At 37.3% G+C, this 25,609-nt stretch overlaps 1 protein-coding gene across 3 annotated transcripts in view; it reads left to right on the top strand.

The window, feature by feature from the left end:
• Positions 1-1,474: 1,474 nt before the first annotated feature.
• LOC122352946 (ephrin type-A receptor 5) overlaps positions 1,475-25,609 on the top strand; it is a 66,083-nt gene continuing 41,948 nt past the window's right edge. For 2 of the 3 annotated variants that reach the window (XM_043250722.1, XM_043250721.1), the window contains exons 1-3: positions 1,476-2,146; positions 5,796-5,860; positions 18,981-19,644. In XM_043250722.1, the coding sequence (XP_043106657.1) occupies positions 2,056-2,146; positions 5,796-5,860; positions 18,981-19,644 (820 nt within the window). In that variant the 5' untranslated portion in view covers positions 1,476-2,055. Of the gene's footprint in view, positions 2,147-5,795; positions 5,861-18,980; positions 19,645-25,609 lie in introns of all 3 variants that reach the window. The other variant, XM_043250723.1, reaches the window with a different exon arrangement.

Below are 25,609 nucleotides of genomic sequence, written 5' to 3'. Positions count from 1 at the left end.
TTGTTTTTCGTCATTTGTGTTGCTTGTTAAAACAAGCCTCGCTGATATTATGGGATATTTACATGTCTTGGCGGATTCCATTCCAGCACCGCATTGGGTTTAATGCTCAAAAGTAGTTTTTGGCAGCTTATATAAAGTAAGCAACCGCCTATCAGTGACTCAGCGATGCATAGGTGTGCTCGGAAATCCAGTGTGAACACCTTAAATTAAAACAGATTGTTTTTAATGCATTTAATCAGATTTAAAGACTTTCGGACCTTATTTTTATTGTGCTCTGCACCCTATCGAGACATTTAGTAAGACACAACTGAGACAACGGTGTTGATAAGGATAGGGTTGTATATGCCCGCTTGATTTTGTCGACATCTGAAGACCAAGCCCTCGCTGTTGTTCTTCAGCTTGTCGTTTTGAACTCAGGAGGAGCTGGGTCTGAAGTCGACTGCTGAATTTCTCTGAGTGTCTGGTGAACGAGGACAAGCGCCGAGGAGCGTGGGATGTGTCGGGAGGGCACGGCACGGGAATATGTATAATCATGCAGATGAAAGAGATTGAGCTGCAGTCATTGAGCCACATTTATCTTGTGGGTGGAAGTGCTGCTTCGGCTTAAATTTGGATTTTAAGAATGCAGTGAAAAATAGAGCGATGGGGAAAAAAAAGGCCATGTGAGCTTAAATCACATTTGCTCTGTGAATACAGGCCTGCTTTTGAAAACCTTTACAGTGTTGTGCCGCAGAAGCTTGTTTTTTTAAGGAATAGATGTAGTTTGACGCCACAAAGCACATCAGCCAAAATCTCAGACATCAGTCAGGCTTTAAAAATAAAAAATAAAAGAAAAATAAATAAATAATATATATATATATATATATATATATATATATATATATATATATATATATATATATATATATATATATATATATATATATATATATATATATATATATATATATATATATATATATATATATATATATATATATATATATATATATATATATATATATATATATATATATATATATATATATATATATATATATATATATATATATATAAAATTTTAAATAACCCTTAAAATTTTCTTTTTACATTTAATGTAAAGATTTAATAAATAGATGCCACAAAGCACATCAGCCAAAATCTCAGACATCACTCAGGCTGTAAAAAAATATATATGTATTTAAATGAAAAATATATATTAAAAATAACCCTTAAAGTTTACTTTTTTACGACACAATAAATAGATGCAATATTTTTTGCCACTTTTTCCACACATTGTTCTAGCAGTTTCCATTTTATTGAATTATTTTAGTACATATATATATGTATATATATATATACATACACACACACACACACACACACATATATATATATATATATATATATATATATATATATATATATATATATATATATATATATATATATATATATGTGTGTGTGTGTGTGTGTGTGTTTGTGTATGTTATGATTTATCATGATAACAACTGACTTACAGATTTACAATGCATTCAGATTATTTACGATGCTATGTTTATGTACAGGTATAAACTCAGTCTCGCTGGGTATTTGATCTTAACCTTACTAAATTAAACATTACACGAGACATCGTAGCATACAGGCCTAATAGAAAGAGTTGCTTCATTACTCGCATTAAGAAAATGGCAGCGCGACATCAATCCAACGCAATCGATCAAATACACGAGCGACACGACGCGCGCATAGTTGTCATTTTTTTAGCGCGATTCGTCTGACTTACACCTTCATTAGTCTGGATGAGTCTGGTGTCACGAGCAGTCACTGATGTCTATTGGAGAGCCGTAATCGTTTACTCCTCCTCCTCCTCCTCGCGCTGTCGGCTGTGTGGGTGTCTGACAGCTCCGCGAGTCTCAAACCGGAGCGCTTCAACACTCGCCGCTCTCCGCTCAAATGTGCTTTCATTCCCGCGTGACTACGCTCCGCGCTCCCCATGTCCCCCGCAACTCTCTCCGGATCGTTCCGGTGCTGATGTGAGTCCGGTGCTTCCGTTCGTTTGGCACGTTTCTTCAGTCGATGAGCATGCGTTCACGGTGGAGTTACATCGCTTGGATTTGCGTCTTCGGTCTCGGCGCGTTCAGGACTTTCTGCATTCCCGGTAATGAAGGTAAGACGCGGGGTTTGGGGACGGCGCTGTTTCTAAAGCGATTGGCGGCTGACAGTCGCCGGGTTTCGCCCGTACACTTCTGGAAATAAAGCGAAGAACGAACGCTCTTCAGATCAAGAACCGTTTTCGGCTCTTGCGTTGCTATATGGTTGTATGGAGAACGAAAGTTCTTAACGGTAAATTAAAGGTTCCTTTCATCCCATCGTTGATGTCGTTCGCTTTTTAATGGCCGGGAAATAAGTTGTTTTTAGAACCTTTTTTAAGTTCTAATCATTGTTTGTTTTTAAATAGAACCGTTATTCGGATAATTAAGCACATATTGCGATAAATACAGAGCGAGCATCCATGCGTTAAAAATCCTATCCAGAACGTTTTATAGGTGACGCGCGCGGATCTCTAACAGAAATGTTCTTCGCGCAGCATTAAATATATCATATGCGAAGCATTACGTAATATGTTATTCATAAAGCCAACAATGATTTCACACCAGACCGTTTAATGGAGCAGAAGTTCCAGTGAAGATCCCCCCTCCAAAACTCCCAGCCAGGTGGTTTCTAAACATCTTAATCCACTATTGTGCGTTCACTGAAAACATGAATTCATAAAGCCTATTGTCGCCTTTGAACGTGTTTACTGGATCCCTTTACAGCTTTTATGAACCGTATTGTTCAGTGAGAATATCCATTCACAATCGCAGATTAGATCAGAATGAAAGCACTATTCATTGAAGCTCAAGCTTTACAAGAGTCAGTGGTCTGTTATAGACCTGTTGTAGCACCATCTTTCAAGACACAGGTACTAGATGGAATGCGATTTCCAAAGATTTACATCGAACTTCGCACGAATCTTTCAATATTTAGGCTTTAAATCGGCTGATTAAAATACATCTGTTGCATTGGACCCCAACGGCACTTTTTTGGTAAAAAACATGACGTCTTTTTTTTTTGTGAGAGCTGAAGTGTACACGTGGGATGCTGCATTTGCATTAGAGGCGTAAAGACAAAGGAAACACAGACGCGGCTTCATCAAAGTTCCCTAAATTTGCTTTGTAGTGGTCAGAGAAACTGCAAATCATATCGCGTGCTTTAAAGCTTTATCACAAAACCGTATAACCCTTTCAAGTTACCGGACGTTTTAACTAGCACCCCGAAAAAGATGATGCCACAGGGAAGTGTCAAGAAATTATCCTCGAGTGAAATTGATGCGTTCCAATTCATCATTCGAGCTGAAGCGCGGAGACTACGGAATATGTAAATATTCTAATGAGGAGAAGTCAGCATATGGATAGTGCGGTGACAAGTGTGGGGATGAGTTGATTGATTGTACGCTGATGATGGCACAATAAAAAAAACGAGAGCAGGATGGGGGAGGGCGCTCGGGTGCCTACACAGACTGGCACAATGGCCCCCGGCAGACGCTCGAGGACGACGGCCACTCCAAAATCACAATAAGCGACGAGTCCGTAGGATCTCAACAAACCTGTCGATGCCTGCCGTCAACCGCGCTTGCAAACGAACATCGACGATATTTGCGGTCACGATACGATCCGACCGCTTAACCTCGAGTATTCCGTGGCAGAAAGGCATATTCACTTTGAACGCTCACTTTAAAATCCATCTTTCCCCTCCTGAAGTCAGATTTCCCCATATCGACATTTGTATTCGCCTAAGGATGGACATAACCTCTCTTTTATCTAGTTCATAACTGCATTCCTTCCCGCTAATTAGATTTATGCCGTTCTCCCCAGGATATTTTTTTTTTTTCAGTTTAAGTAGGACAATGCACATCGATGTCTGCCATTCAAAAGAATCACGTTCAGACCTCGTTTAGAGATGTTTAAAAACGGGACACGAGAGGGTTCGATTTAAGTCGAATTTAAGGTTATATAATATTTAGGATCAATTACTGTTTTGTGCGTCCTGCCGGGAGCGAAGTGCAAAAATGATCCTAAATGTGTACTTTAAAGAAGTTTTGACGAACTAATAGCTAGCCTTTACAGATTCGTTTTTAGCACCGTTTGCGTTGGTGTCTTTGGTCTCAAAATGATATTGCTATTGTGAGTCATCTCACACATGCTAAACAGTCTCGCCGCACAACCTTTGATCAACACAAGGTCAAATTAAAATTCAGCCCTGATCGCACTGTGAATGTAAAGGTCATCTAATTAGCTGTGGCGGTACTCGTTCGTAAAAGGTTCCAGCAGATAAAAAAGAACCTGTGACCTACTCTGGGTATCAAATGCTGGCACAATAGTCTAGAAAGGACTGCTTGTTTAATAGACATCTCGCATAGAACGCGCACTCAATTTAATCAAGGGCAAAGATTATACAACAGATATTATTCCATGATCTTTTATATTTTCTATAGGGTATTTTGAAACGATTGTCCACACTATTCTGAAACATTCAGATCAATAGTATCGCAACAAGCCCGTGCAGTCTCTGTTTTTTTGCAGGTGTACAGATACGAAATGTCTGGATGCATAATATTTTCTGTCTGGGATTGATTTTCAAGGGCGTTTAAATCATAAGACTTTATTATTTAATTCAGTTTAGTTAACTTCATTTAGTTTTTGGTACTTGCATTTTTGACTGAAGTCAATTTGGACCTGGATCTAAAATATTTTTAAGGGTCATAGATCATTGCATTTATGCGCGTCATATATGCAGTTTATTCAACCTGGTGTGAATCAGATTAAATAGGTTCGATCAAATGTAAAATATATTTAACTTGCATTCATATTGCTTTACTTATGAATGTCTATGAAAACAGAACTGAAAATATTTTTCTATTAAGATATTGCATAATAGAGACTAATCGCACACAAAAAAAAAAAAATTTTTCTTAAAATTATATATGTGTATATTTATTATGTAAATATAAATATATATATATATATATATGTGTGTGTATATATATATATATATATATATATATCTATATCTATATATATATATATATATATATATATATATATATATATATATATGTGTATATATTTTGAAAATAGTTACATATTTTATTTATATATATATATATATATATATATATATATATATATATATATATATATATATATATATATATATATATATACAGTATATATATATATATATATATATATTTCATACATAACATTTTTGTTCTGAAATATATACATGCATGTGTTTGCATTCATACACACACACACACACACACACAATAAATATACACAGTGCACACGCATCTATTATGTAAACGAAAAAGTTTATTTTGGATTTGATTAATAGCGATCAAAAACTTGAAAGCACTAAAAAAAATGATCATGTACAAGCATCTAAGAAAATGTAATGAAGTCATCTGAACTATGTAATTACATTGTAATATTAGTTAACAACATGCAATTAGAATATAGCTAGAGTTTGGTTCAGGGATAGTTGCTTGTAATTATGAATGAATGAATAAATTACCGCCATTACTACGGTAAGTGCATGCAACAAAGACACTGTGAAATAAAGTGCTACCGAAATCTATGAAAACACACTAGATCTGAGCTCGACACTGGTGTAATAAAGAGCATCTAACGTGATCTGCATATCAGTGGTTTTTCTATGCTGCTTTTACAACTCCAGATCATTGATTTGTCCCCGTTTCTCGTTCTCCCCCGCAGTGAACTTGCTGGACTCTCGCTCTGTAATTGGTGACCTGGGGTGGGTCGCCTACCCGAAGAATGGGGTGAGTTCCACACATCTTCCTGTCTCTCAGCACTTTGAGTTAAGAGCCGGCTTAGGAGAACATCTCAAGGTCTCCGATTCCCTCGACGGCAGAAAAGACAGTTTCAAAGTGAAAAATAACAGAACGTAGAGAGCGCTGCACAGAGAGAGAGGGACTACGAGAGGTCAGAGACAAACAGAGAAGAAGGGAAAGCCCTTTTTTGTTCTAAACGAGGCACAAAGACACACTAAACCTGCTGTTCTAATTTCTTTGCAACAGTGTGATTCATTTCTGTCGAGCCAGCCGATCGGTAAACCCCGCTGAACAATGTGTTGAATTTTAATGACAAATGGCCAACTTTATATACATATCTGTTTCCGCGTTCGCTGTTTCCACTGATAATACCAAAGCGAAGAAAGCTGAAGCTACATGAAACGGTTTGTCAGCAGAAAAGGAACATGTGTTGAGCATCTCGGTTGGTTTTGACAGGCTGACAGGAATAAACAGCTACAAACTCGAAAAAGAACATATCCCGGTATTGCTTCAGGTCTGTCAGTAACATGATGTTTTTATACCCCCCCAAAAAAACAAGCAATGCCATCATGCTAGCTCCTTATCGTAACATCACCCAGTTTGCTGTTACAGGGGTAGTGCACTGACTAGGGCGATATATGTGATATTGGCAAAAATATATGCGTATTGATGTTTAGTGGGTTTTTCAATAATTAACTCTATCCTGGGTGGCGTTTTTGACGATTTTACCTAAAAAACAAAGCAAGACTTTGCTTTATCACCACTTGAATGCAGGTAGGTTTCATCAGAAATACGACATTTTAGACAAAAAAAAAAACACACAGGGAAAAAATGCATTTTTATCAAAATACTGCATTTTCATTTCATCGTATTATCATGTTCTTTCGCCTATAATATAATTACATGAATAATTGAAATTGCGTTCAGTAAACGGAACAGACACACAAACACACACACGTTTATGCACACTAGAGGTCTTCAAGGGTACGCTTGACAATATTACAGAAGACATCATACGTTATAAGGAACGTGACGTCAACTTTTTTGATTCTTCTCCCTTTTCCCCCCAGGCTGTCAGAACGGAAATGCATTTATTTTTAATATAAATGAACAAACTATTTAAAAAAAACTAAGTGCCTAACAGTAATTTAATATGTGTTTATCAGGTTTAAGGGAAAGGTGTATGGATTTTTGTCCTTATAATCCCATATATAAGTCGGTGCATACTTGCACGTTGGTGTTAAGTGCACTTTGAAAACGCATATCACCGGGTCTATCCACGACATAACTCGAGATGTTTCTGTGTCTGTAAAGGCATCTCCGACACTGACTAGTCTACTTCGTCGCTCGATTCAAAATGGTCAAAAGACGATCTACATGCATGAGCTACGTACTGTATATGATCTGTGATACACCTGGCTGGGAAGCGTTGTAACCTAAGTGAAGAGATATCTTTTACATTTTAAAGAAACCAGTATAAAAAGAGAATTAGCTTTTTAGGTAAAAAAAGTCAATTAGACAAGACAGAATTGTGTGGAAATTGAAATAGTATTAATTTTTAGTTGGCATAACTTAAAACAATTTGTAGAGACAAACTTAAGTACCGTTGACTTAAGTGCATTATTTGAGATAACTTTCGATTCACATAGGAAAATATTAGGAAACCAATTGCCCTAAAAATTACTTAAAAGTAAGCTAAACTAAAAAGTTAAGACAAAAATCAACAACTGAAGTGAGATGACCCAACCATATAAACAGTTTTTTGAATTTGGCAATAACAAAAAAAATTTTGACAAACAAAAAACACACAGTTACTCATGTTAATCTCATAAATCAACTTGCTGTGCAAGTGCAGCTATAAAAAAGGGATCCTGACTGCTTGACAGTCTTTGACCTGAAACTGAACAGGTGACCCTTTAAAATAGTCACCACTAGCTTAAGTCTTAAAAGGATAGTTCACTCAAAAATAAAAATGTGATGTTTATTTGCTTACCCCCAAAGCATCCAAGATGTCGGTGCCTTTGTTTCTTCGGCAAACACGAAGATTTTTATTTCAAACTGTTGCAGTCATGTAATGCACAGGCACACAATCTTTGAGAGTAAAAAAAAACATGCCCAGGCAAATCCAAATTAAACCCTGTGGCTCATGATGATACATTAAATGTGTAAATGAGTCGGACATTGTGGTGTATCAGAGGTAAAAACTGTTCAGATTTGTACATATATTAAGCCACATGGATTAATTTCTTGTCTGTGCATGTTTTTTTTGTCTCAAAGGTCATGTGCCCATTGACTGGCATTATATGACTGACAGATTGCAACGGTTTGACTTAAAGAGCGACTCCACCCCAAAATGAAAACGTTGTCATTGATTACCATTTCGTTCCAATCCTTCAAAAGCTTTGTTTGTCTTATTGTTTAGAACTATATCTTTATCGTTATCTGTGTAGCTGTCATGCTTGGTCTGAACGAGGCTTAAAACCTACTAAAACGAACCAAAAAATTGACATCAGAACGGAACGAACAACTTGCATATTCATTCAGGTGAATTTTCAAGAATGAGGCCATTCAAAACAATAAATGCATCCAGAGAAAGTAATTAGCAAATTTCACACAATACAGAGCAGTCTAACGATTTGATTAAAAAATATAACATCAAATGTTGCTATGTAACTCTACCTTGCTTAATCTGTTTAATACACGGTCGATTACTGTATACTAAGCAACTAAAATTGCTACAAATCAATTCCACCTAACTGTACATAGCCACTCATTTCAAAATACTCATGATTGTAAGTAAAGTTTAATCGCACCTATTTAGATTAAAAACTTTCAGTGCTAAAAAGTTGTCATTACTTTGATAAACGTAGTTTGGCATGAATGAGTTTCAGAATAAGTTATAATTATATACATTCACACATAGTCACACAATGCGGATGTTGATAATATTAATAATTTGAGAATAAAGTATAAAAGTAGTAATAATTTGCATGGTTTGATGTGATAGGAGCTAATTGATTGTTAGATTAAATCACAACTGACGTGATTCGTGGTAATCCTTTTTTTTCTCAGTTGGTCAGAACAAACGCAGCAGTTGTTCAGATGAAAATTCTTATTTGGGTAATATCTTCCGAGATTTAGACTAGAATCCATGATTGTGAAGTACAGTAAGCATCCATACTGAAGGGATGACTGATAGCCACACAGCTTTTACTATATAAATACAAAAAACGCAAACCTTTATTGTTTTTTTTTTTTATTATTATTGGGGTGTTTAACTGCATCTTAAAGGCTTCTTCAGACATTCAGTGATTTTGCGTGGTGAAGACGTTTTTTTTGTCAACTCGCATATCATCAAAACCATTATGATATTATCAGTAACTTATGCCCACCTATAGGACTAACTCGGCTCTCTCTACTAGCGTTGGATTTTATTTAAGACCATGCAAACACTGTGATTTCTCCATTCTCAATATCACCCTGCTTGTCCCAGGTGCTTTTTAGAGGCCTTTATTGTTATCTAGCGTGGCCTGCATCCAGTGTTGACAGTGTGCAGTTATAGCTTAATTCAGTTTCCTGTTGTGATGGTAAAAAAAGAGCGCTTGCATTGTGCTTACCTGCACCTGCCCTCCATTGCAACAATACAGGCCAACAATAGATGTTAAAGTCTCCAGGCTCGCTGGATAACACCTGTTAAGGGAGACGATTATTCCTCCTTTCAGATGGAAATACACATATCCTTACGTGATATCCTGAATATGACTTGAAATCTGGAGAGTGATAAATCAATGTCAGATAAAGCACAGGGCTTTTCACATCCTGCTCAATGGCTATTGAGATTAAATGATTTGCTCTATTATTAGATGTTCAAATTACACAAAGGTGACACGCGGCATCTGAGATTATGTCAGCAAGCCTGGGATGTTAACTAGCATTGCTATTATGCAAGACGTGTCGAGTTTTAATCAACCAGTTGATTTCGAGGGTGAAGGCCGAATCAGTTTAGCTATTAATATTTAAATCTTTCAGTAAAGTCATTCAAGTCATTCAAAGAAATTAAGGTACAAAAAGTAGGAACATGTTAGCTTTCACAGACTAGATTACCAGGTAACAATACGAGACACGCATTAAATACTACTATTAATCTTAATTTTATCATTAATATATCGCCATTAAAATACGAATGCATATTTTTGTCGTATCCATTTATTTGAAACAGATTTAAAATACAGATTTTTTTCAAAACCGCTTTATAGTGATACACAAGAACGTAGTGATTCATTGATGCGAATAAAAAGACAATAATAAACCTTAATTGTGTACAGAAATTTCACCGCATTACGTACATCGCCATACACACTGCAGGAACAGACAGTATTCCAGCGTGAAGTGAAACAGTTACATAATTCGTTTTTTTTCTTAAAGGAAAGGTTGAAAAATTCCCAGGAGATATCAGATTGATTGTGCGAGTTAGGGAGGAGATGCTGGTATCCGGGAGGCTTGGGATGTTTGTTACGCTGTTAGAGTCGACTACACTCACAATCATATTAATTCAACAGAGCGTCTGGAGTGTGAGATTTAGCAACAGCTCAGCAGTTTCAAGAGACTCAGTAAAGCCGGTCACTTACGCTGCAAATGTGAAATATGACGGATAAACCCTCTTAAAGTATCTAGGTATTGGTTAACAGCTATTTACATTTTTAACATTTGATGAGAAACCTAAACCATATTACTATGCGTTACTATGCATTCTTATATAATACAGCTAAAAATAAAAGAGGTCAAACACTAGTTTTGCTGTCTCGATAATGTCTTCCAAGGCAGCATCATAACCGAAACTGAATAGAATTGACTGGTGCTCTTTATTGACAGAAACCTCCAGCAGATAGACACCCTCATATCAATAACACAGGAGACTCACGTTTGATGTTTAAATGCGGAAACAATATCGCAAGTAATAAAAAGTATCCCTTGATGTTAAAGGGTTAGTTCACCCCAAAATGAAAATACATTTTCGACGCACAAATGAAGATAATTTTGCTGAAATCGAAGAGCTGATGTATCTGACCTTCCATAAACAGCAACGCAACTAAAATTTTGGGGAGTACGTAAGAACGTATTTAGCGTAATAGGCATTGTTTACATTCGGTAACATAATCTGTGTAATAATCATTGTTTCCGCTTATGGGGAAGTGTGCGTATGTGTTTCGAAACATAAAATGAAGTATAATATATGTATGTATGTGTATATATATAGTTGTCACATGGACTGTTTTACCAATGTGTTTACTATGTTTCTGGACCTGGATCATTTCAATTGTGTTGCTGCCTATGGAGGGTGAGATGTCTCTCCCATTTCATTAAACATATCTTAATTTGTGTTCCGATGAAGAAGCAAGGTCTTCAGGGTTTGGAGTTGGAGTGAAACTCTGCAGGACATCAGCACTCCAGGACCGATGTTGCCTACCACTGTTCTAGATTATTCTGGGATTGCCTTCTTCTAACAGTTTAAGAAGATATGGTAGCATAAACTTGTTCCCTAAAATGCTGTCTAAGTAGGCAGCTCACTATATTTTGGAATGGAGCTGTTAGATAACAAGAGTTAAAATTTTCTTTTTCATGTCGGTTAATGCAATTGGGTCAAATGCAGGTTTTTGAAGACTCAAAGGCTTTTGGATCTACAATCAGCAATCTGTACTGGCAGGTACATCACAAAACGCCAGCGATTATCTTTTCTCCCCGGTTTGTTTGTTTTCAACTCTGGCTTCATGCTGCTTTAACCGCTGTCAGAGCGGGCCAGATTTGCCAAGTCAACGAAGCGGTTTACAGGAGCTCAGCTAAATCCGGGCTTTGTGCAGGCCTAGGGCACCTCTGGCTCACACCGCTGTCTCTTACCGAAGGGGAAAAACGTATTGACGTGATGCTCAACAGAGGAGCCGCTCCACCCACCCTGAAAAGTCACATTCACATGCCCCACAACACTCTCACGCAAAGACAGCAAGAATCATAGCAGGGAGCTGTTTTCAACCCCGACTGTCAGTCACGTTCGGCCCCGCCCCTGTGGACCCTGGGCGGCAATGACAGGGATGGCTGGGTGATGATGATTGGTGGGTAATGACGGGTTATTTTTTGAAAGGCAGTGGGTCGTACTTGCCCGTTCTCTGCGGTGCAGCGACGGTAATAATCCGAGGAGGAAGTGCTCTGGGAGCTGGGGTTTATGGGTAAATGCATGCTTATAGCACACTGGGAGAATTGAGGGTTTTAGGGGCAGAAAGCATTGGTAAATAAGTGTGCCGGTATAGCAGAGGGGAGGATTTAGACGGAGGGAACGAGAAAATAGAGAGGTTCTCAGTAGGGGATGGAAAGAAAGAGAGTTTGAATGATGATGGTTCGCAGAAATTCGTATGCGGAAAAGCGAACAAGTGAACAAGCAAAGAGAAAAATAAATGGTATGGATATTTTTTATATGGTTTGTCAGACTATTTCTGAGACATAATAGCATATACTGTGAATGGACACCACTGACTGTTTTTAAAGGGATAGTCCATCCAAATATTACAATTATGCCATTGGTTACTCACTGTCATGTCCTTCTAAACACATTTGGAAAGTCATTTGTTCAAAAAAACCAAAAACCAAAAACCTTTGTGTGAATGGCAAGGAAGCACATTTGTTTATCATACTGTATAAACTAATTAAGCCTCTTGGGAAGATTTGGATTCATTAGATCATTAGATTTGTATGAATAGAGTTTTTAGTTTTTTGAAGTTTCGGTTACCTATAAAGGTCAGAAATCTGTGTGCACCAAAGTCTTATGAATTTGGGATAACATGACGGTAAAGCTTAAAACATGACACAATTTTAATTTTTTGGATGAAAGTATCCCTTTAAATTTAACACACAAAAATTAAATGCCTGCCTCCTCCATTGTCATGTCAGTCCATTTTCTTTTCATGAAACACAAGGGGTGTTTAGTAGACTATTAAGAACATACATCGATCGGAGAACTTTGAAACAATGGTTAAATATTGAAATATTCAATTACTTAGTTTAATGCGCCATCTGGTTTTAACATGGCCATTTTTACCTTTAATATGCAAGACATCTAGTTTCATTCGAGTTATTTAATTATTTTACCTGTGTTTGTTATGTTGCTTAATATTGCAAAATGGAATTTATTACGTTTTTATTTAGTATTGTAATCAAGAAGATATCAGTTTGTTGCACAAATAGTTTTGCTGTTACTGTACTTTAACGCATGCTGAGGCACTGTTGCTCTAAAAAAGTTTCAACAATCATTAAACTACTTCCTATGATATATTTCTTATCATATCTCTCATGGAGAAGGCATTACCATGATGCACTGCAACAATCTATAGGAAACAAATCCAAGATGGTGGGTGAGGCCAGAAAAGTGTTGATTTCATTCAGTCCTGAAACATGCTGTAGTTCAGCATAAAATAGCAGTTGTGTATTTGCTTTAATGTTAATTGCAGAATAAATGTGTTAGCTTAGCAACACGCTAACTCAAACATTGATGAAAACAATAAGTTGAGTCTTCGTGCGAGGTTTGCTATTAAATCACTTATTTTTTTAATAAAAGGTCTGCATCAGCATGCACTAGCATATCCAGGCCACCAGGCTGATGTCTAGGTGTGCCGTTTCAATCTTTGGCTTGATATGATTCATGTTATTACTACGCAGATGTGACACACATCCTCATGCAATATCCCTTCTTAATGTGGTGTGCGTAATGAAAGCCTTTTTGAATTATCTATTCGTCTTCATCCACGTGTCGGAAATGTTGTCATCCCAGAGTGCCTGGTATTAGTAATGCATTTTCACATGAGAGGTCGATACGAATATCCAAACGCCCCTTGGTTATCTGCATGATATAAATTCGCACAGGCAAAGTTTCATTTCAAATGGCGGCTTTCTCTAAATTGCAGCTTTGCCAATGCAATTTACCAGATCGTGGCCGCACCGTCTCATATTGGAGAAATATGTGGCACGCACTTTTCCGCATCAATCTGGTCCTGTTGCATCACCGCTAGGCTCTTTGCTAAATATGATCACCTCGAGTAAAATTCATATGGTAATATGGACGTTTGGCTGATTGGAATGAAATTAAAATGTGCCGTGAATGTCATTTGGTTGTTGAACTTGAGGAAGAAAAAAGGGACGAGCGGTAATGGGACATGGAAATGGATTTATGGTTGTTGTTTTTTTTTTTGGGTTGTTTTTTTAATGAGATGTGTTTAAGTTGTGACTTTGACACTCGCGTTGGGGATTTCATGAAAGATGCAAAAGAGTGCCTATAAATTGTTTCATAGCAATATTATACATTAGTGGGCACAATGAATAAAATTAGTAATCAATGTGTTTCCTACTGCAGAATGATTTTTTAATCCATTATAGAGAATTCATACAGGACTAAAGGTTGAATGGTTCATAAAACCTATTAATTATTGAATGTGTTTTAAATAGCCCATGCTTTGCATTGCACAAATACTGATTTCTTAGTTAAAATCTCATTTTAAAATATTTATGTGTAATTGAAAAATATACAGTGTGCTGTTTTATACTGATTATTTTAACTCTGTCTATCTATCTATCTATCTATCTATCTATCTATCTATCTATCTATCTATCTATCTATCTATCTAATCTACGAACCTATAAAAAAGAGAAGCGCTTATTTGCATTGTATAAAAAAATCAATAAAAAAATAAAAGACCACTTAAGTGTGCTTAGAATTATATATATTTAATTTACATATTTTTTAAAAATATACATTTGTACTATAATACTTGGTCACACAGTTCTATATAATATGAATTCACAGGTCAAAGGTCACTTTAGAGCGTGCGTTTCCGCTCTCTTGCATTCATATGCGTGTGAATGAAAATCATTGGAATGAAAAGTGCACGGTGACTACACCTTAAGTCATACTAAACATAGGCAATGTGTTTTTTCCGTGTGTGAACTGCAAGACTCTGACTGTTAGCACACACTGAATGACTCCCGGCGGTCCAGACTTCAGTTCTTCTACTGTCCACACAGCTCACAATCGCTCACATTCAGAGAGCATCAGGCAGAGGTAATATGAGGCCTCGGGAGGGACTCTCTGGTCATTGACTGTGCGTTTGAACAGCGCTGAAGGGCCACTTGGGCCCTCGGGGTGCATTCTGAGGTCTTGCTTTGTTAACTGCCATGTTACAAGCCTCCTGACTGCGTAGATTATAGCTGGCAGATTGTTTTTCCAATCTCTCCGCCACCTGATGTATTGCTATTGAGCATCTCCCTGGACAGCAAAGCAGACAGGCATATTTTGTTAGATGTGGCAGTTGCGGTGTGTGAATGTGCCATGATTTGCTTTAAGGGTATTCGTAGAATTATGTTACGGTACACATCAAGAAGATTCCACAACATGCTTATCAAGTGTAGTGTTTTATAGAATTGTACTGGCAGAATGTGTTGGTTGTTTGTGTGTTTTACTCTACCAAGACCTCTACTATTAACGTCTTATATGTATAGACTTATTGTTGTACACTTGTCTCAGGTTAAGACTTTTCCTAGTCTCTGTGCTCACCCATGCAGCCTGTAATTATTTGATTAAATTATATTACACATTTTATTATAAAATTTCACTTATTTGAAAAAAATGACAAAGTAAACAGCACTAGTGAATATAATAGAAAATGTAAAATTCCAATAAAGGTGTAAGGTTTCACTGTTTTAGCCGAACACTTTTGAGAGATGCCCAGAATTAGAGATAATTCTCTCTCTCTCTCTCTCTCTCTCTCTCTCTCTCTCTCTCTCTCTCTCTCTCTCTCTCTCTCTCACTCTCTCTATTCTTTCTCTCTCACAAACACACACACACACACACACACACACTCATAACTTAGTTATTAACTGCATTAATCTGCCATCAAAGGCTCAAACCTAAGTCTAAAATGACATTTTGGAATTAACAACAGAGGCATTAGATGACTAGAAGAAGAAATAATCCTGCTCACAATATCATTTTAAGTATGGAAACCAGAAAAATACCTATATATATATATATATATATATATATATATATATATAATCTGATCAATGTCTTGAAGTGTGGAAATCATAGTATAAGCGAATCTTTTTTTTTAATAATTCAAAGGCCCGTTGTCAATTATTCCTTACATATACAGTAGTCAACATTCGAAGTGGATAAAAACCTTTTTTCAAAGTTGCTCTAAAACCTATAACAAGTATGTGTTCTGGTCTTAGGACAACTTTAGGACAAATTTGATTTGGCAGACATTACCTCCGCTGTATTTCACAGATGAACTTGTATGTTTGGGATCATGAGCAGATGCTTTCTTTAGCCTTTTCATCGCTTTGGTGAAGGTTAATCTTTGTCTCATCGGTACATAAAACTAAATTTTTAGCAAATTCCAGCCTGGTCTTCTATTTTTCTTGCTAATGAGTGGTTTGCATCTTCTGGTGTAGCCTCTGTACATGTGATCATCGAGTCTTCTGCGAGCAGTAGATTGTGATACCTTCACTCCTGCCCTCTGGAGGTTGTTGCTGATCTCTCTTACAGTTGTTTTAGGGCCTTTCTTGACAGCTCTCACAATGTTTCTGTCAACTTCAGTTGTTTTCCTTGGTCTTCCTGATCGATGTCTGTTACTTAGTACACCAGTGGCTTCTTTCTTCTTCAAGACAAATTCAAATGGTTGAAATGGCTATGGCCAAAATGTGTGCGGTGGATCTGATTGATTTTCTTACCTCGGCTTCACAATTGCTTGTTTTTTGCCCATAGACAGCTCTCTGGTTTTCATGTTTGTTCCAACTCTTAACTATAAACGCAGTCAAACCCCAAATCTGAAACTTAACGTAGACATTCGGTGCAAATTATTGTTTAAATAATCATTGTGATAGGAGACACCTGGGCAACAAAATACACCTGTCAGTCACATGTTACAATATTTTGCACTTATGCAAATTTGTTGGGTTCAAACAAAAGGTGCTATCTTCTATGTTCTTTCAGATTCATATGTAAATATCTATAAAAAATAAAAGGAATTGGCCTCACTGCCCGATACACACTCTCTAAGTAGTATATATATATATATATATATATATATATATATATATATATATATATATATATATATATAGCTACAAAATTACCTTTAACGTGATTACAACAACGTGTGTGTATAAAATGGTATTTCGACCCTGTAATTTTATCCAAAAAACGGAATTCACTTTTCTGTTCTTCCAGATAAATTAAATCAATTAATGACGCTATTATTTTTCAGGATTAGTCCAGAGCACCAAAAACTTAGTTCCACTAATATTGCATCAGCGACTGAATATATTTTAATATGTAATTCCCAGAATGTACTTGACCCAAATGACATGTCCATGAAGTCCACTAGACCGCAGGGTGTAGCATTTGTCATTTCATGATTCAGATGGGTGAGCGCAGCCTTAGCGGGCATAATAAAAATGTGCCCTCAATGCACCCCTCTGCCAAGCACGCACTGTCTGACAGTCATTACATCACCTAAATGTGGACCTATATTTGGGACGAGCTCTGTCCACTTCTCTGGAGTACTCCCGGCAGTAGACATTTTGGATGTCATTTTTTCTAGTCTCGGCCTCAGACATCACACCCACGAATGGCAGAACGACGGATGCATATGGTACACACAATTGGTAACACTGTGTGTGTAGCGTTTTTAACCATTATGCCTAGATGCAATGAGGCCAAAAGCCCTTATGGATGAAGAAATCCATTTTGTTTATAACTGTGACTTTGAACAGTTATCAGGATCAACTAAACACTACATTTTGTGATCAAGTATGTGAAATATTTAAAGTTCATGGCATAGACTGCGTAAAACAAAACTAGATTGGCTGCTTTATCTGTAAGTCGTATGGCCTGTTGGGCAGGCCTTGGCCATTCAAATCAGCCAAGGTTTCCAGACCATTAGAAGCTGACACACCCATTTTTGGTCTTGGGGTACAATCGCATGGCAATGATTGTATTAAAAATGGAAACATATTTTTGAAACGTTTGTGTGGAGACAACACTTTTATATTCATCTAATTTTTTTAAATAAATCTACGCATCTGTGCATGAACCTGTAGAATGAACACTTGCGCAGGGCATCTCTGTTTTCCCAAATTCATGTTTTTTGTGGTTTACACTGAGAATATAACGGCAATGTTTTTAAAACTTGCACTTTAAAACCAAGTTTTGTATTCTTAGGCTCCCAAAATGCCACAAATTATTGTGTGGTGAAAATACATAATACAAAATACAGAGGAATGCAAAGGTTTTCTGGTTTTAGTTGAAAACGGTGTCGAATGTTGGAGGTTACCTCTAAACCAAACCCAACCCCAAACCAACCTGATAGTGTTAACAAATGCAAAAGTGATATAAAAATGCATTTGTTGATGCAGCCGTGCTCTTTATTCAATGTTTCTTTATGCAGATTTGAGCTGTTTTGTTGAACCGTTCACAGAATTCGAACTGGTGCTCTTTAACACCTAAATGCAACACTGTATCACGTAAGCTACCATGCAAACCTACTAAGTTAAAAAACTGAATATGAAGGTGATATGTCACACTAACCTTCAAATATATCAGTTTTTAGATGTAACAGCATGTAAAAAATTTATTTGAATTCACTACGTAATATTTCTCAAGTAATTATGCAAAATTAGACTTGTGTGGACCTGCAAAGCATATTTTGTGTGAAAAGTAATAAAAGTTGTGAACTTTAGCGGTTCATATGTATAAGTACATTTTTGGAGTTTTCAGAAATGTAGGTAGATTAACATATTTCCAGTGAATAACTTATAGCTTAATATTTCCCAGAACTGTCAACTTGCCAGTGCGTCCACCCTGGGTTCTTTGGCAAAGGGTATAGAGCAAGTGCAGATATGATATAGGGGTCACTATTAAAATGTATAATCAACTAATCAGAATCGGGCATCAATAACTGCAGTGTTAATGTTCCTTGAACTGTCCTCTCAAACAAAAGGCATAATAAACCCCCGAAATGAATGAAACTGTTTTTGATCTGCTTTTTCTGATATCCTTTTTCTTTAGTGGGAAGAAATCGGAGAGGTGGACGAGAACTACGCCCCCATCCACACGTACCAGGTGTGTAAGGTGATGGAGCACAACCAGAACAACTGGTTGCAGACAAACCTCATACTAAACCAAGGTGCCCAGCGAGTGTTCGTGGAGCTAAAGTTCACACTACGGGACTGCAACAGTCTCCCCGGAGGTCTGGGCACGTGCAAGGAGACTTTCAACGTCTACTATTACGAAACCAATGACGATGAGAGGAGGAATATTCGGGAAAGCCAGTACACGAAGATCGACACCATCGCGGCTGACGAGAGCTTCACAGAGCTTGATCTGGGAGACAGAGTTTTGAAGCTGAACACGGAAGTTCGGGATCTGGGTCCGTTGACCAAGAAAGGCTTCTACCTGGCTTTCCAAGACCTGGGCGCGTGTATCGCGCTCGTGTCCGTCCGTGTCTTCTACAAAAAGTGTCCTTTTGTTGTCAGGAATTTGGCCCTCTTCCCGGATACTATAACTGGGGCAGATTCCTCCCAGCTTCTGGAGGTGTCAGGGACCTGCGTCAACAACTCGGTGGCTGATGAACTTCCCAGAATGCATTGCAGCGCGGAGGGGGAGTGGCTGGTGCCCATTGGGAGGTGCATGTGCCAGGCGGGCCATGAGGAAGTTAATGGCTCCTGTCAAGGTTGGTGAACATCTTCATTATTATGCAAATGCAAGCACTGCCGATGCCGCACATGTGTGACGTATCCCCTTGAACTGCGTCTCTGAATGTCACACACGCTGATGAGAACCTGACCCCTTTGTGTGGCGTGGGCAGACTGTGACATTCATTTCACAATCTAGTAATTTTACGGCTTGCATTTCTCATGTATTATGGCAGACAGAGTTTATATTTGAGATGTTTATAATGGTCGTGTGCATATTTAAGGTACTTAGAGCACTCGGTGGGCATTTAAGATACTTTCTCGAAATGGTTTACGTGACTAAGTGCTGAGAGGCGGCGTTAATCAAGAAGGAAATGACAGAAGTGGTTTGGTAGTGTAACTGCTGTCAGAAAGCATAAGAACGACACGCAGATGATCTAAACAATACAATGAATTTAACTGAATGGCAGCCCACTTTGTGCCAGATATTGTAGTTTATTCTTTTAAATAACACCATTTACTTACACTGCAACAAACTTGCAAGTCTGAAAATCATGTGAAGGGTGTATGTGAAACGAATGTTTATGCCTCACAAATGTCAACTTCTGAAAGGAAATGTCTTCAAGATGTAACAGGAAAGTTTTGTTTTAGATACTGTAGGTGGGCTCAGATTGTTCCAGGACAAAAATTTGTGCACCAAAATCACACCGTAATGGTTCAGTTTGTATTTTTTTTTTTACTATTTTTTGTTTATGCATAATTATTGTCTGACTGCAATGACAAAGAAAACTCAAATTTGATTGATGTACTGCAATACATCAATGAAAGAGCTGCTTCATTGAATGAATGAATGAATGAATGAATGAATGAATGAATGAGCTACTGAAAAGGTTACAAAATAATAATAATAAAACAACAGAAAATGTATTAATCATAATTAAATTAAACTAACAAAACAACATATCTACGCAAAAACAGATAACTGACTTAACGATTTGATACCATTAGCCTGTCCATTTCTTTACTCTTTAGTAGCAGTTCTCTTACATAGAGTAGATGCTGTGCAAACCAATGTTGTTGTTGCCCTCAAATCTAGTGCTACTGTAAATACTGTATTCTTTTTTTTCCCTCTGAAGCATCCGGTAAAGATCATAAAACAGTTTTGCATACTGACTTTGGTTTCTGTATAGGCACCGCAGTCTTTGATCGCCAATTGTACTAAATTTAAAATTTGAATTCTCTGTGAACTATATGCTTTTGCTTTCTGCATAATCCTTCCTGAAATGCTAACACACGGATGGGAGATCTTAGTGGTGTCTTGTTTTATCTCAGAAACTTCAGAGTGCAGAGTTATGGCTTAAATAATTAATTTTTATTAGTAAATAACTTATATTTCAAGCTTTTCTTTTGACAGACATATTATATGACTATTGTATGACTTCTCAATACTTCTAATATCTATCGATCTATCTATCTATCTATCTATCTATTTTTTTTTTTGGGGTGTACATAAGAACTATGAACGGTTGTTATATTTCGGAAGGAGCCACATAAGATTATTCTTGATTTTTAAGATTTAGAACAACATAGTAATAGTAACAACATTCTAATTTTGAATTAGTTTAACTTTTAATCATTCCCCTATCAGTCGTGAATGATGTGCAATTTTCTCTGTCGTTCATGTGTTAGTTTTGATGGCTTTGCCCAACCCCCATCCACACCACTCGAGCCCAGAGGATATAATGATGGTTTGGATAGAGGAGACGGGAAGTGATCGAGGGGTCCACGCTCCAGCGGTGGAGGAGGGCAGTGTGTCCTGTGAATGAAACGGTGCCTTCATCCTCCTCCTCCTCTCCTCAGATTGCTTTCCTTTGTCTGCTGCCAGAGTTGGCGCTTTGCGATAAGGGTTCTTTTTGAGCGCAGTGTGATATTTCTGTGCGAATTAATTTCCATTGAGCTGTCCTGAGGGAATGTCCGGTGCCTGTGCAATGTAAGCTTTATAGGGAGTTGGTTTGTGCAGTTGGCAAGGTTTCCAAGCAGACCAGGTGACAAAGTGTCGGAAACGCTTTCAGGGCTTTTGTCTGGAGGAAGGGCTGCAAAAATTGGTACAATGAGCACCGGAGCTGTGGGTGTGGGCGTGCGGCGTTGTTTCTATTCAAATGTTCCATGCAGACAATTATAAAAATAATGTAAACATGACAGTCACCTGAGATAAAGAGGAAAGGGGCTGTCTGGCTGCTCTTTAGGGAGACACGCTGAATATATTCAGTTTGTCAAATAAATAGGACATTTCATCAGAGCAGAATAGAAATAAAGCAGAGGCTGATGGCTTTGATGAGAGTTTGTGCCTCTTGCAATTAGAATATGTACAATTGCCCTGCAGGAAAGGCCTTAAGGCCCATTCACACAAAGAACACTGTAGTGATAACTGTGTTAGCCTTCACAATAACAGACGTGTCGTTATATCATTCCTCTATGCCATTATCTTTAAAGTTGTAGTGTTTTCTTTTTTCTTAGGTTGTGGTCAAAAGTGTTAAGATCACGTCCAAACCTTCGAAGAGACATTTTGTGCAAATAATTAGGTTTCCAAATTAAACGACTGGATTTCACTTGCAGAAATATTTACCAACTGTGTTAAATGTGACTGCACCTTTATTTTTTTTACCATTCTGTAGGGCTGGGAATATGCAGAATCAATTCTAGGTTGATTTTTCTCAATTTCAACTCAACTCAGAATGCCTTTATGACGCAAGATTAATGTAAACACAGACCACTGTGAACACTCTTCTTATTTGCTTCAACCTTTGTGAATTTTATGAATGATTATTTTAGGTTCGAGTATGTTTAAGGATAGTAGCAGAGTACGGCTGTTTCTAAAATCATTTCTTGATTTGCCATGCACTGATTGTCCCACCCCTACAGCTTTGTAGTTGTTTATACAGTTCTTGGCGAGAACATGTCTTTGCATTCATAGTTGTACAGTGATAATAATGCTTATGTGACTATTGTTGAGTCAAACATCCATTTTTCACATTGCCAGACTTTTGGCATGAAGTCTCATTTACATTGTGTCTTATTTTGGCCCCTCACTTAGACAGGATGTCTGACCGAAATGCACAGTAAGCACTCATTTATTTATGATATTTAGAGATTAATGTTAGAGAGAATAGATAACAAAAATTATAGACCTCCATGTCTTATGTAGAATAATAAAACATTATGTTTTAACTGAAATCACATTTATTTAATTCCAATAGACTGCCATTGCCTCTTAAAATCCTCAATCTATGTCAGACAAAAGATTAATAAAGCAGATGGAAGGGAAAGGAATCTGCTGTATCGATGTAGCCATATCACACACGGCTGAACTGAGACTTCATATAATTTGCACCAAAATGAAATGCCAGTGCACGTCTCGTACAAATGAAAAGCGGGGGACATAACAAAGTAGTTCTGCCAGGCCTGTGGAGGTATGAGTGAAGTACAGGAGTATGGATGGGACAGTGTTCGGCTCTCTGTGGGATTGAGTCGGCTCTCCGGGCCGGAAGCTTTCTGAAAGAGCTGGATCTCCAATGATCTCCCTCTATTTTCATTCCTGTCATCCGTTACTGCTGCAGATGTCAAACTCGATCCGGTCACTCGCTACATATCAAGGGACTGAGCTACTGTGGAAATGTACCAAAGAGAAAGATATTTTGGAGAGCACATCGTGCTAGCATCGGGAGACCAGAACTGGACGGGTTTTGGTGAAATGTGGAGGGTGTTATTTCCACTGTGTGAGAAACTGATTAATCAGATTTTTAAAGGAATATCTTAACCCCGCCCCCATCATCAATATTTAGTAGTTACAAGGCCTTATTAATTTGTTTAGTCCTTTTTGGAGCTCGATAGCCATAAGTCGTTTTATATGTATATTTTGCTGAATGGAAAAGAGCAGCATGAACATTCTGCTAAACGTCTTTTGTGTTTAATGGAGAAATGTAAGTCATACGTGTTTGAAATGGCCTCATGGCAAGTAAATCATAACATAATTTTCTATTTTGGATAAATTATTCTTCCTATTTTTCACATCAGCTGACACTTTCACTATCATTTGTGGCATGTAATATCATAGAAGTATAGAAACCGAATAAGTGATTGATTTATTTCTATGCACTGTTCATAAATGGCTTGCTACTTCAGTAGGATGGTAATTTTATAGTGATTGACTACATTTTCCTGTGCCGTCAGTATGAGAATTTAATAGGAATTTTTTATGGGCTCATTTGTAAGCCGTTCTACCTGTGATTTTCCCCTACTGATGCAGACTGCAGTGCAGAGCTCGGCTCTTCTCGAGAGCAGGGAAATGACAGCTTCATCCAGAAAGTCTTTTCGCCCCGTCTGTGGGCCCCGCTGGCGAAAGAAGCCCAGCTTCACACACACAAGTGAAAATGACACAGCCTGAGCCGTCCACACTCACTGCTGTGCCCGGGTTGTGTTTAATTCAGCATTTCCTCCCGCACAGCACCGTTCTGCAGTTACTTCACAGCCTTGTTAGTCGACAGCGAGTTTCACGGTGGCAGGTTTTTCACAGGTCGGACGTGTCTATAACATGTCCCTGGTTTGATTTGTATTATTTTTAGATGGCAGTTGTGTGTGGGATAAGCGTTTCTGATATGATTATGTGTGGGTGAACATTGATCTGAGCAGACTGAAGTGTGGTATGTAGGTTGTTCTTGAGCAAACTAGGTCTGCATTGACACTAAGAAATGCAAGGTCTTTGGAGGTTACTTTGAGTTGCAGTCAAAGGCACATGTTTTGCCTTATTCAAATACACTGAGAAGCTGTACATATCTGTACATGTTTTCAATATTATTATTATTAATAATAAACATATTTTATATTATTTTGATTCATATTATTATTTATATAATATTATTTTACATATTATTATTTATATATTATTATTTTATTTATATATGATTATTTATCATTATATATTTTTAAAATATTTAAACTTACGTTATAACCAGCACATGGCTAAAAACGTACTTTTTTGGATTTAATATCAACTGACAAATAATTTTTGTGCCAATTTCAATAAAAAAAGCACAAAATAAATTGAAAATATTTTTTCTTCCCTTTGAAAAGTTGATACGGCTCCCCTACTCTGCGTAATTATATATTGTAAAATTAGCTACATGTTATTATTTATATTTATCACTGTTTTTCCCCTCTTTTCTGTTGTCCTTGATCATAATAGATATGCAACATGTTTTTCGGGGTGGCAACCCACCAGTTGAAAATAACCGAATTAGATAAAATGACAGAAATGTTGCAATTATGCATAATTATGTCCAATTTTTGTCCCAGTTATATTCCCTTTCAACACCTGCACACAATTCCTTTATTCCTTCCACACGCAGCACACACATACAGTTTCTGAATGCTAATCACTGTTTTTGAACATGTTTTTGGGGTATTTTATGAAAACGTACAATGAAACCCTGAATCAAAAGGCTCACCGTTTGTTCAAATTTGTTCAAAGCGAGCCAAAATGTTGGGGAAACATTTCTATTTTAGCTTTTACTAAACACTGTAGGTCAACATACATCTTTATGCTGCCTTTTATGCAATATTCAAATTGGAATATTCATCAGAAGATCGCATTTGAACTACCTGCTAGCACCTCTCTCTGAAAACATCTGCTAAACAGGTTTCACTGTCATGTAAATGTGGGAACTTTGACTAATTATTACAAGTTTAAACAGTCTGTGTGTTTTCATACACCCGTTTTTATATATTCATAGTCTGAGATCAAACATTGTTCGCTTGGTCTCATATATCCAGGAAGAAGCTGAATTAATGCAACAGTAACCCTCAGACCGATTGTTTTATGGCCTATACTTTGGCGGATTTTGGCAAGGCTTTGTTTGAACAGGTTCGCACCAAAATGGAGAGAATCTAATTGATTTTTCCCATTTTTGAGCAGTAAATAGTGTAGCATTACATCCCATCTAAGAG

Source organism: Puntigrus tetrazona, chromosome 10 (genome assembly GCF_018831695.1).
Source record: "Puntigrus tetrazona isolate hp1 chromosome 10, ASM1883169v1, whole genome shotgun sequence".
Taxonomy (NCBI): domain Eukaryota; kingdom Metazoa; phylum Chordata; class Actinopteri; order Cypriniformes; family Cyprinidae; genus Puntigrus; species Puntigrus tetrazona.
Note: the sequence above shows the minus strand (reverse complement) of the source record. Positions and strands in the feature narration are given on the sequence as shown.